Source organism: Coccinella septempunctata, chromosome 8 (assembly GCF_907165205.1).
Source record: "Coccinella septempunctata chromosome 8, icCocSept1.1, whole genome shotgun sequence".
Taxonomy (NCBI): domain Eukaryota; kingdom Metazoa; phylum Arthropoda; class Insecta; order Coleoptera; family Coccinellidae; genus Coccinella; species Coccinella septempunctata.
Genome location: NC_058196.1, coordinates 29829448 through 29842437, shown reverse-complemented (window position 1 = coordinate 29842437; position 12990 = coordinate 29829448). Strand labels below are relative to the sequence as shown.

The window sequence follows — 12990 nt, the reverse complement described above, 5'->3', positions numbered from 1 at the left end:
ATTTTCACAGATCGTTGGACTTAATATGATTTCCACTAAAAGCAAGAGCATAAAATTGCTCGAATGTATAACGAGCTCGAAGATTGATTCTTATTTTGGCGAGAAGTAGCTGTATGCTTGCCAGCGTGACGCATTTGTTATTGTTCGTAAGTGGAGTAAAAGAGTTTTTTTAAGGTTCGAGAATAATATTTTTAAGAAGTTGGCGCCATATATGTTTGCTGACACTTTCCATGAAACACCCTGTATTTTGTATGGGAAAATCGATATAATTAGTTTTATCAGGATGATCTGTTCAAAGCGGAAAATCTAAAACATGATCTCGAGGAAAAAAAACGTTGAAACAATGGACCATAATTGAATTTTAAGAATCCGACTGCTAAGACCTATTCGGGATGAAAAATTCATATGCAAACTGCGGCATATTTTCGTCGAGAACCGAGATCGAATGGAAGAACTGAGAAGGAAGCTCTGGAAAATTCAATTAACTCCAACAAACGTCTTGTTATTGGGGCTGATAAAACCCAGATGCTCCCTAATAAGTAACTCTGCTGTATAAGAAAATATCGAGATTCTCATATCTGAATTCGGGTCATACTCCCCGCTCAAATTCTCAGAACGGAAATTGCAGAATATGAGTTTATATCTTGCTCTTTTACGTCTCACTCCTCGTGGAAGAAATTTTCCGTTTTAACTTCGTTCGGCCATTTCAACTCGCTTATAATCTGAGAGGGAACTGAGGTATTTGTTACTTTGAAAATGACCATATCAAAAAGGGAATGATAGAAAGTAGTTCTCGGGAATATGTAGACAACTTTTAATTAACAAAAAAAGATCTTGCAAACGTTTAGTTAGAACTAATTATAGATCTCCATCAGTCCTACCAATTTGGAATCGAAAACAAAGAAACTCGTCAGTTACTCAGTGTAACATTTTCATCTTTCTAATGAAGAAAGTATTGATAAGAAACCCATACATGACCAAATCATCCTCTGCGACAAAAATTCTATCCATTCCTGGTACAAAAAAATAGGGGTGCTGTTTAAACTACCTCATACGTGATTTATACATACAGGGTGGCCATTTGAAAACGAAACAGACGAGATTACAGACGAAATAAATTTTTTCGATAGAAATGCTCGGACAGGTCGATTTCTGTTTCGAGGGGGACAACTTAAGATGTAGGTTACGGACGCATAGCGCTTCAACCCTTGCTACTACAACCCTCACCCCCAATTTTTGAATAGGGAAGATGGGGTGAGTGATACCTCATTTGAAAGGTATTTTATATTGATTTCAGCACAGTAATTGTTTTTTCATTTTATGCATTAGTTCTCGAAATATTCTTAACTAAGTATTTGAAAATGAAGTGGTGTTTTCATGGCACTTGTAGTGTTTTTCTGTGAAAAATCGACATTTTGAGCTTCAAAACAACCATGACTGTGGCTTCCTTCCTCCAATCCACTGACATAGAAATCTTTAATCAAGATGTCGAACAAACAAAGCGTATTGCGAAGGGGCTCAATCTTGCTGAAACTCAATCTAAATTATCTTCGATATAATTTGCAGTATTTCCAATAACATGCGGTAACACTTGATCGATAGAAATCTCCAAAAAGTCCAAATACGTACATATCTCTAATCAGATTACCAGGTAAGAAAATCAAATCATTAATGATGCCACAGAAATATGCCAGTCCCAATTCGTGAAACGATTTCCGACTTAATTATGAAGTGTTTTCTCAGTTAATCAACAAAATGAAAACATTATTGAAGCCAACTGAGAAAACACTTCATAATTAAGTCGGAAATCGTTTCACGAATTGGGACTGGAATTTTTCTGTGGCATCATTAATGATTTGATTTTCTTACCTGGTAATCTGATTAGGGATATGTACGTATTTGGACTTTTTGGAGATTTCTATCGATCAAGTGTTACCGCATGTTATTGGAAATACTGCAAATTATATCGAAGATAATTTAGATTGAGTTTCAGCAAGATTGAGCTCCTTCGCAATACGCTTTGTTTGTTCGACATCTTGATTAAAGATTTCTATGTCAGTGGATTGGAGGAAGGAAGCCACAGTCATGGTTGTTTTGAAGCCCAAAATGTCGATTTTTCACAAAAAAACACTACAAGTGCCATGAAAATACCACTTCATTTTCAAATACTTAGTTAAGAATATTTCGAGAACTAATGCATAAAATAAAAAAACAATTACTGTGCTGAAATCAGTATAAAAATACCTTTCAAATGAGGTATCACTCACCCCATCTTCCCTATTCAAAAATTGGGGGTGAGGGTTGTAGTAGCAAGGGTTGAAGCGCTATGCGTCCGTAACCTACATCTTAAGTTGTCTCTTCACAAACCTTTTAGGGCTTTCACTCCCAATCTCTGAAACAAAATCAATTAAAAATGAAATCAACGATTTGCTCCTGCGTAAATTCTTGCACTAATTTGTCAGGAGCAAATTAACTAGAAAAAATTGTTGCCTGACAATGAACTCAAAATAAATAACGTTGAAATTATAATTCTTCGTTACGTTTCGGAGTCTATATCAGACTCCTTCATCAGACGAAAAAATCTACTTTTGAAAATCTTCTGGAATTGTCGCTTTTTGTCTGACATTAATTGTCAACACACAACGAAGAATTATAATTTCAACGTTATTTATTTTGAGTTCATTGTCAGGCAACAATTTTTTCTAGTTAATTTGCTCCTGACAAATTAGTGCAAGAATTTACGCAGGAGCAAATCGTTGATTTCATTTTTAATTGATTTTGTTTCAGAGATTGGGAGTGAAAGCCCTAAAAGGTTTGTGAAGAGATGCAAAATCCTCCCAAAATAAATTTCAATCGATATCTTAAGTTGTCCCCCTCGAAACAGAAATCGACCTGTCCGAGCATTTCTATCAAAAAAATTTATTTCGTCTGTAATCTCGTCTGTTTCCTTTTCAAATGGCCACCCTGTATGTGTACCGCGCTGACAATGCCTGGTCGCGTCCGAGCGCTCACCATGCCCACTCGTAGAGGACGCATCACTCGATCGACCTTTTTCAAACAAAATAGTAGGTAAATACCGGAAAATATGGATTTTGTGCGTTACTTTTTATTGACTCTGTACTTGAACTCTCGTAAACTGATCGATTGATCCAAAATATTGCACTGTTTCGTTACTGTTTTGTCTATTTTAAACATTCAAAATTTCAGTACATGTTTCCTTTCATTGAGTCCACCCTCCAGAAGTCTAGGTTTCGACAAAATATGATGGTAGGTGTGTATTTAAGACGCTTCTTTGTAGGCAACGGGAACTAGTGGATTTATTATGCAAAAGTCTGTGAAGCATGGCACAAAGTGAATATTCTGCTGTCCATCACAACCCAAATATTTTGTGTGGGACTTGAGCCTTTGCACGGGATGACTACACCAAAATATCGCGACAGCTTACTCTTGACAGTTAGAGCTTTTCTGTCTTTCAGTACTGCCAATGGTGTTGTTCTACCTTTCTCTGCGCTACTCTAGAGCGTTTTTGGAGTCTTACTTATCGTCTTAATTGACCAGACGATATTCTTCTAGCTTCTTTAACTCCTTCTCTCCTCAAAAGACACACACACGCATTTCTGTCATCAAGGGTATTATACAAGACAAGCCACTGTGCGAAACTTCGTAAAACGTTGGATTCTCCTGTTTCAACAGGTCGGCATCCGTTTACGTCCCCATTTCGAAATCGGATCCGTCGAAATTCGAAAAGCATTCCTCATTATTCCAATCCCATCAACAAATCTCATAGCATCCGACGCCCCACCAGAGGATCTGCATAAACGGCAACGAGTGGAGAATATTCGGCGTGAGAATTATTTTCCCGAATCAAAACTCATTAAAGTGGATGCGGAAAATTTAACATAAATAGATTATTAGTCCACGGAATCTCGGAGATGTTCGGGAGGGAAAGAAGTGAGTAAGTGGGACAAGGGACCCACTACAAGTGGAATACTGTAACAGTTTATGAATAAATAATGGAGTGATTCATGTTCTCTTTTCGCCTGCAACGGTATTGGGCGCATTGCAGTTGATATCAATAGCAGGGATAGAGATTCGCATGATACATTATCACTGTAAAAATGGGGAGGACACAGACTTAAATCAGGACTGCACTTGCTCGAAATGTGTTACTGAAATCCACGCACATTCAAACCACATACCTAATTTACTCGTAAAATCTAGCCGATTTCGATTTGACAACAGCTAATGGCAGGAATTGTCACAGGCACTTATGTTTTTATCAAATTCTGTACTTACAAAATTGATTCAATCGCCCCGAGATCTAATATTGCTTAGTGACGAAGAGCCGGACCAAAAGTGTATGCGGACGAAAAGTGTATGCGGATGCCTCCAAAAATAGTCCATTTTTCGGTTGAAATTAGTACGTATAGTTTATTTTTGCTTTAAAGTTGGATCTGGCATTAACAGTTTTCTACAACATATTCCGTACGGTGCTTCTAGCACAGTTTTTGGTAGGGTTGGGCAAAAATAAATTCCATCAGAAACCATAGCTGAAAGAAAGAATTAATTTCGATACCAACTATTTTCCCCAAAGAAAAAAAAATAGTGAATAAGTGCGACAAACTTCATTGGGTAATTCTGAATGGAAAAATTATGAGTTCGCTATTTTCCTTCGGTCTGTAGATACAGGGTGTTGATGTTTTTGTTAAAAACTGACTTCTGCTCCGATGCCGATCGAGCTATGCAAATGAAAGTTGGTAGCTCTCAAGAGGTAGCATTTTTTGACACGATTTTATGAATTTTCTGTGCATTATTGCAACGCATATAGGTTATGATCCCAATTTTCTTAAAAAAAATTGTTCACCACTGAGATATTTCAACAGAATTATTTTTGGATTTCTCGATCAATTTGTGACCAAAACTCTCCCACGCCTTTTTTCAGTATGTGTTGCCGTTATTATACAGGGTGGTTCTTTGACTCGTGCAAATATTTTAACAGTACATTTTTGAGGTCGAAAGAAACACTTTTTTTCCTAACCATTTTTTCCCATTCGGCCCTGATAAAAAGATAAAGCCATATAAAGTTTTCATAATGAGCTGTGCCACCCTTGCAAAACAAACTAACCTTTAGAATAACAAGCTAAATCTGTCACACTACACATCTGTGTATCTTTCAAACAGAGTTGTATTCAGCCAATTTTTCAAATTTCACAGATACTTTTTAATTTTTGAACATCAAATTACTCGAAAACGGCGCGTTATATGAGAAAATATGAAGAATACTTATATTTTATAAAACGTTCAAACATTCATTAGATAGCGTCCAACTTAGTATCAGAGTTAGATTCTTTGAATTTTTGGTATTTTTATGGTAGGTAGTGGTCCTAATGAGAAAACTGGAAGGCGTGGATGATATCTTGTGTTCGAAAAAGATTCATCAAATAAATGAAAAACTATATTCTGAAATTCATTTCATTCGATAAAACCGTTTGAGAGATAGAAGTAAAAATAACATTTTCCATGATTTTTCAACAGCCTGTATCTTTTAAACCGAGCCGATTCGGAAAAAAAGTCAGAGGAAAAAAGTGTTCCATTCGACCTGAAGAATCTACTGTATAAAAAAATCCCACGCGTAGTTTTCGTTTCGTCAATAAATCGTTATTAGATTCTAAGAAAAACTTCGACACCCTGAAGCATTCACGGACAAAAGTTATATATTATCAAACTGTCATTATTTGTTCATGCATAATCAGCCAATAAAGTTCGTCGCGCTCATCTACCAACACCCTATACGCCTTCGTGGAATCCTTTTTTTAAATAGCCCAGTACGCTTCCTAGCAAACCGTTTCATCGCCACCTCCATCCATCAAACCTTGCGTAACGTTCAGTATGACTAAACGGATCCGCCGATTTATCTAACAGGAACATCGCAGAGATTATTGACACCGCATCTCGGATAAGACGTCGACAGATCGCGAAAACAACGACGTTTCCTCAAAAAACCGTGACTCACGCCGATCGCCCATCAATCATCCTCGAGATCAAAGGCCGCCGCCGGCGGTACATCAAAGGCGACTTACCGAAAACTTTGGACCACTGCGCCGGGGGCCTCCAGTCCGGATAGTGCTTCGGGAACGTGGTCCTGGACCAGAAGGTGTGCAGGACCATCTTGTACACCGTCAGTTTGTTGGCCGAACATGTCGGCAGAGCGTTGCCGGAAGTGCCGCTGTCGCCGGACACGCACAGGACCGCCAAACATAAACACGAGACGGCGATCCACATCTCGACGTGGCTCTCCTATCCTGGATGCTCGCTCAGACCCGGGAAGTTGCCGCGGGAACGTCGGTAACACGAATAAGCGACGCTCGGCGAGAACGTCGACGACGGCGTAACCAGAGCGTGTGTGCTGCGGCGCTGAAACTGAAAATTCCCTGCCTGCCCGTGCCCGGACTACGACGCGGGTCATTATAGACGTCTCGTTTCTGTAACTGCACGCCGTTTCCCTTGCACTGAGTTATATCCAGACGGGAATTACCTGGATGGGAGAGTTCGGAAGACGCGACGTTATTTTTTTTTCGTCGATTTGGGCGTTATTCTTCGTCTTTTCGTCGGTCCGGATGTGGAATTTTGATCTGTAGGGAATCTCACCTGATCTATCTACCCCGGGTTTCATGGAGCTTGATCGGGGAATCAACGCTTGATTGACGAATAGACGTCGATTTGTTTTCAATCCATAATTCAGTACTGATCATTCAGAACATCATTCTAGCAAAAAAATTATGATGTTCATACGTCCATTCAATTGCTGCTTCCTCAATATATCCAGAAATGAAAAGGCTTCAGTGATTTCGTATCAGAAATCTAGTGATCAAATCGTTGGTCGATCAATCAAAGTTTTATGAAACCCGCTGCTAATCTAATATACAGTATACAGAGTTTGCCATTGAAAACGGAACAGCGGCACTATAGGTTGGCAGAAACGAATTTATACAGGGTGTTTTCAAAGGTGAGACTTTTTTTGACAAAAGGTAGAATTCATCAAAATAAGTCGTTTAACCAAAAATTGTCTATATAAGATATCCAAGATGACTGAGATAGAAGTTCGCCAAAATCTCATTGAATTTCAAGTACGGGACTGTGGAAGGTGACTCCGGCATCGCAAAAACGAAACAAAACATAATGATATGACACAATATGATAATTAATTAATAAATGAATAAAACACTCACAGCAGGTTTCATGAAACTTTGACTGTCCAATCAACAATTTGACAGTCACTCGATTCATAAAACGAAATCAATAAATCCTTTGCATTTCTGAATATATTGAAGGAGTAGTAATTGAGAATCATTGAATGGACTTATAAAGGTCATAATTTCCCCTAAATGGGCCCTTCATGTAAGGGATGCTTCCTGCATGCAACAATTTACGTGGATGAACAGTTCTCAATTGACTTGCAGTAAAATGTTCACTGCACATGGTGTAATTAGTAATTTTTGCAGAAGTCATTGTCTTTACGCCCTGAAAATGTTATCCACTTCGAAATAAAGATCACATATGTTACCAGTTTTAATACTTACATTTCCCTTTTCCTTAGCAAAGTAAAAATTGAGTCTCGGAAAATCCATTTTATTGTATCATACAGTGATAGAGTCACTGTATTTAGTCGCATCGTTTCCCATCTTTCTACTCTACAGGGTGTTTTCAGAGGTGGGGCCTTTTTTAAGGAAGGTAGAACTCATCAAAATAAGTCATTTAACAAAAAATTATCTATATAAAATATCCAAGATGGCTGAGATAGAAGTTCGACAAAATTCCATTGAATTTCGAGTACGGGACTGTGGAAGGTGACTCTGGCATCGCAAAAACGAAACAAAACGTAAACATATGGCTGGACAATTAATGGTTCAGTACCAAGTTCATCGGATTAGATGCATCAGGTCACTTTTGAGAGAATCATAATTGTTGTATCGTGCAATTTAGGGTGGAAAAAAAAATGTAGAAAATCGAGGCAGTTTCTTGAAAGTGCTTATGTTAGTTATGTTGAAAAGGTGCTATGATGTTTCCCCATTTCATCCCATTTTTACCACCATTGTTGGAATGTTCGAACAAGATGATTGTGATGCCCATTGTGAAAATATTCACAATAATTCAGACGAATTTTATTCGTGAAATTTTGAAGTATATTTTTTACACTTGTGTCCTAAGTCTCTTCTGTCAGTTGGTATCGAAATGGGTCATTTCATAAAATCGTGTAAGTTACTAAAAAATAATGAGAGCAATTCGGCAATCCTAAGTTTCCATTTTCATCACCACGTAAATATCGGACGAGCCAATATCCTAAACGAAACCACATGGTCGAATCAGGAGATGAGTTCTATCCCACTACTTTGCGATAACAAAGAGTCTAGGGTCGTATTAGGATCAATTTCAGTAATCATGTTCAATTTTTTTTTCATCTTTGTCATTTTGAAGTTTTGTATAGGTAATTTTTGGTGAAAGGCTTCATTTTGACCATCAGTTCTACGTTCTGTTGAAAAAAAAGTCTCACCTTCAAATACACCCTGTATATACAGGGTGAGTCTTTGACACAAACAAATATTTTAACAGTAGATTCTTGAGGTCAAAAGAAACACTTCTTTTCCATTCTATTTATTCCGAATCGGCTCGGTTTAGAAGGTACAGGCTGTTCAAAAACCATAGAAAATATTATTTATGTTCTACCTCACAAACGGTTTCATTGAATGGAATCAATTTCGAAATACAGTTTTTCATTCATTTGATTAATATTTCTGGAATACAAGATATCACCCACGTCTTCCAGTTTTGTCATTATGGCCTTTACGTACCATACAAATACCAAAAGTTCAAGGAATCCAACTCTTGAAACTAAGTAGGACGCCATCTGATGAATATTTGAACGTTTTGTAAAATAAAAGTATTCCTCATATTTTCTCGTATAATACGCCATTTTCGAGTAATTTGATGTTCAAAAATTAAAAAGTATCTGTGAAATTGGTACTTTGGCTGATTTCAACTCTGTTCAAAAGATCCACAGATGTCACAGATTTAGCTATACTTCATTCACTTTTATTTTAGCAGTCGGTTGGCCATGGAAATTGGACACATTTCACTCTGTATAGTACGAAAATGTGGGGTTATGAAGCTTGTCAAAACATTTTTGGGTTTTAAATCAACGCTATGTTGCCCGTTCTACGTAAAAGTTTCTGTTATTACGTATTTTATCACAATGTCGAATTTCTTCGGAAAATATGTGACGAACATAATTGAAGTTTATACAAACAGATTGAAGGCATACCAAATCCAGTTATTTGCATGGAAAATACAAGAGATAAGTATATCATAATATGCACTAGCTTGAAGAGAGTTAATTTTCGTTATCTTCTTTGGGTTACATCATTTGTAGATTTCAAAAATAATAACTCGAAGATGAAATGCATATGATGCAGTGGTTGGGAATGGGTATCTCCCGAAGCAATTAACAGATAATTACAAGAATGTTAAATTCTTCAACAAAAATCATCTTGCATCAATTGAAGTAAAAGGAATTGGAGGAAGTTTCAAGTTAAGATGAACTTCACCTTTGAACAAAAATTTCACATGAATAAACAAGTAACAGGGCAACTTGCGCGTATTTGTGGCTATTCATTTTAATACATTGATGTAATAATAATAATTATAGGTATTTATTAGTACCTTAAAACATTTACATTGTATAGGACAAGTCAAATGAAAAATAGAAAAATCCATTTTAGGGAACTTATTCTCCGATGACATGTATCGAAAATCGAAAGTCAACTTTTCGCATTAATTCACTCAAACCTAAAATTCTCAAATGCCACCACTTTTTTGGGTCTCCCAATAGAAGGAAATTCTTTGTCATCCTCTTCATTCACAATCTTTCTGATTGTGGAAATATTCAGCTGAAATATAAGTCGTTTAGATTCAGATGAAACATTATATAAATTCTCTTACATTGAATAAGTTCGCTACCGTCTGACGTATTGTGGATTTTAGAATATCAGGGTATAACTATTTGAATGAGCGGATCTGAATTCTAAATAGCACTTCCTGAAACCCTGTCTCTTTTTTCAATCACTTTCGGCATTTTCGTAATAAAAATTGATATAAGTTGTGGCAACGGCGTTATGACATTAACGACATTTCATGAGTGCCAACCTAACTTCGTTCTAGTAACAAAAACTTGAGAAAATTATTTCATGGCCAACCGACTGCTAAAATAAATTTGAATGAAGTATAGTTATTCTGAAGGTAATTTTGTTTTTCCAGAGGTGGCTCAGCCCTATAGGAAAAATCAAAATGGCCATATCTTCTCATCAGGGCCGAATCTGAAAAAAAGATATAGGAAAAAAATGCTTGTTTTGACCTCAAGAATCTACTGTAAAAATATTTTTACGAGTCAAAGACTCCCCCTGTATATGGCCGACATTTGATGCAAATCAATAATTTATCAAAAAACAGTTTACATACAATTTTCACTGAAATGAGTTGTCAAATCAGGATATGCTTGGTAATAGTATTTTCAGGTGGGTGAGAGTAAACTAAAACTCTGGTTCTGACCGAGAAGAAATATAAACAAGAATTTTACTCTACTCCTAAACATCTAGAGGGGATATTGACAGTTCCCAGAACATTCAGAGCAATTTCAGAGAAGGTAAAAATCGGACTAGAGCAGGTAATGGTAATTTCTGAAACGTTTCAAAATAAAGAGATTGGGGTTGTAACACAAAGCCTGGAAATTGTCACCCTGAAATAAAAAATCGGCATTTCCAGGCGTTTTTACTCAAGTAGGTCAAGAGGCCCTTCTAGACGGGCCTCAGAAATACTGAGTCCGTCGCTGGTCAGCAGTATCATCACTTCGTTCCGGAAGAAAACGCATCGCAGATGAATTAACACCCCCATCGTGAACTATACCTCCATGAAAAAATCCAGGGAAGAAATTGGATCCTTGAAATATCAGGTCGAGCGCAATGAATCGTTTTGCATGCGATTCCTGGCCCTTTTGTCGTTCCGCTCTGGAAAGATTGTCACTTAAATACTCCCTTTGACGTATCAACCCTCGCCAGGAGTGAGTAAAGCGACAAGAAAGTGCAAATTCCAAGGCCTTTGTTTGCAAACTCCGTCGTGCCAGTGCCCGGTTGGCTGCGAGGGCTGTTTCATCAAAAATTAAAAATTAACTTCTGCTTTTTGCGACTTCGTTCATTATTGATGTAGCGGTAAAGGGGATGGAGGCGTCTCGGGGTTGGGACTTGCGGGGAATTCGGATGGATCTAGGTGAGGAATATTCATCCGGATATTCCGGAGGTATCGGCCACCTGTATCCGAAACGCCGTCGCCATTGGCGTAGCTGCAGAGAGTTTCTCTCTCTGGAGGAATGATAAAACACCGTACTTCTCAGAGAGGGGAGCAAATATGTGATTTTTGGGGGTCTAGTGATGCATATTCCGAAAAAGCAAATCTTCTAGTAATAAATCTGAGAACTACAGCGATCTCGAAGCAACCGTTCGGTCTAGAGGAATTTTTAACTGACCCCATCTTTTTGGGAAGGTCAACTTGCGAGTAGTTTTTCTTCCAGGAAAATTATCGTATATCTTAATGTGATACAGATTCTGAAAGAGCAACTCTTCTAGTAATAAATCTGAGAACTTCATCCATTTCGGTACCACCGTTCGGTCTTGACGAATTCTCGAGTGAAATTCGCAATTTTTGAAAAATGCCATTTACTGGGTGAAAATCTTAACGAAGAGAGATAGGCTTTAGAAATTGCTCGCAATAGATTCAGCGTGTTCGAAAACCTGAAATTTCATACCAAAAATTCAAATATCTGGCCCTGTTTAGGAGAAAATAATTTTTTTTTGTTTTTCCAATTTTCATTTTCGAGTTGACTTTGAAGAGCTCTGTGGCGTGCAATTCTTTATTGAAGCATCCACTTTTTGGTTTTTTAGAATCTTCGAAACAAATTCTATGCACTCCATATCCTAAGACATCACTAGAACACCCTGATTTTTAGACAGAGTAGCAAATAGGTCATTTTAGGGGGGGTCAACCCCTTGCTCATTTTTGACCCAAAAAATCTAAATTTTCGAAATCGACTTTTTGTGCTAGGGTAGAAGCCTAGGCAACGCTGATTATAGAACCGGAAATCCCAATTGGATCAAATGAATATAACAGGAGATATCGCAGATTGAAAATTGCAATTTTTGAAAAATGCCATTTCCAAGATGAAAATCTAAACGAAGGGAGATAGGCTCTAGAAAATACTTGCAATAGATTCAGCGTGTTCGAAAACCCATATTTTCATACCAAAATTTCAAATATCTGGCCCTGTTCAGGAGTAAATATTTTTTTTTGTTTTTCCACTTTTCATTTTCGAGTTGACTTCGAAGAGCTCTCTGGAGTGCAATTCTCTATTGAATCAACAACTTTTTGGTTTTCTAGAATCTTCAAAACAAATTCTATGCACTCCATATTCTAGGATAGTAATGGAACATCCTAATTTTCAGGCAGAGAAGCAAATAGGTCATTTTGGGGGGGTCTAACCCCTTGCTCATTTTTGACCCAAAAAATCGAGATTTTCGAAATCGAGTTTTTGTGCTAGGGTGGAAGCCTAGGCAACGCTGATTATATAACCGGAAATCCCAATTCGATCAGACGAATATAACAGGAAATATCGCAGATTGAAATTTGCAAATTTTTGAAAAATGCCATTTCCAAGATCAAAATCTAAACGAAGGAAGATAGGCTTTCGAAAATACTCGTAATAGATTCAGCGTGTTCGAAAACCTATATTTTCATACCAAAATTTCAAATATCTGGCCCTGTTTAGGAGAAAATAATTTTTTTTGTTTTTCCACTTTTCATTTTCGAGTTGCCTTCGAAGAGCTCTCTGGAGTGCAATTTTCTATTGAATCATCAACTGTTTGGTTTTTTAGAATCTTCAAAACAAAT

At 37.3% G+C, this 12990-nt stretch overlaps 1 protein-coding gene across 1 annotated transcript in view; it reads right to left on the bottom strand.

The window, feature by feature from the left end:
• Positions 1-6451, bottom strand: part of LOC123319099 (spondin-2) — a 59448-nt gene extending 52997 nt beyond the window's left edge. The window contains exon 1 of the mRNA XM_044905949.1: positions 6081-6451. Coding sequence (XP_044761884.1) covers positions 6081-6282 — 202 coding nt within the window. The 5' untranslated portion in view covers positions 6283-6451. The remainder of the gene's footprint in view (positions 1-6080) is intronic.
• Positions 6452-12990: the final 6539 nt, after the last annotated feature.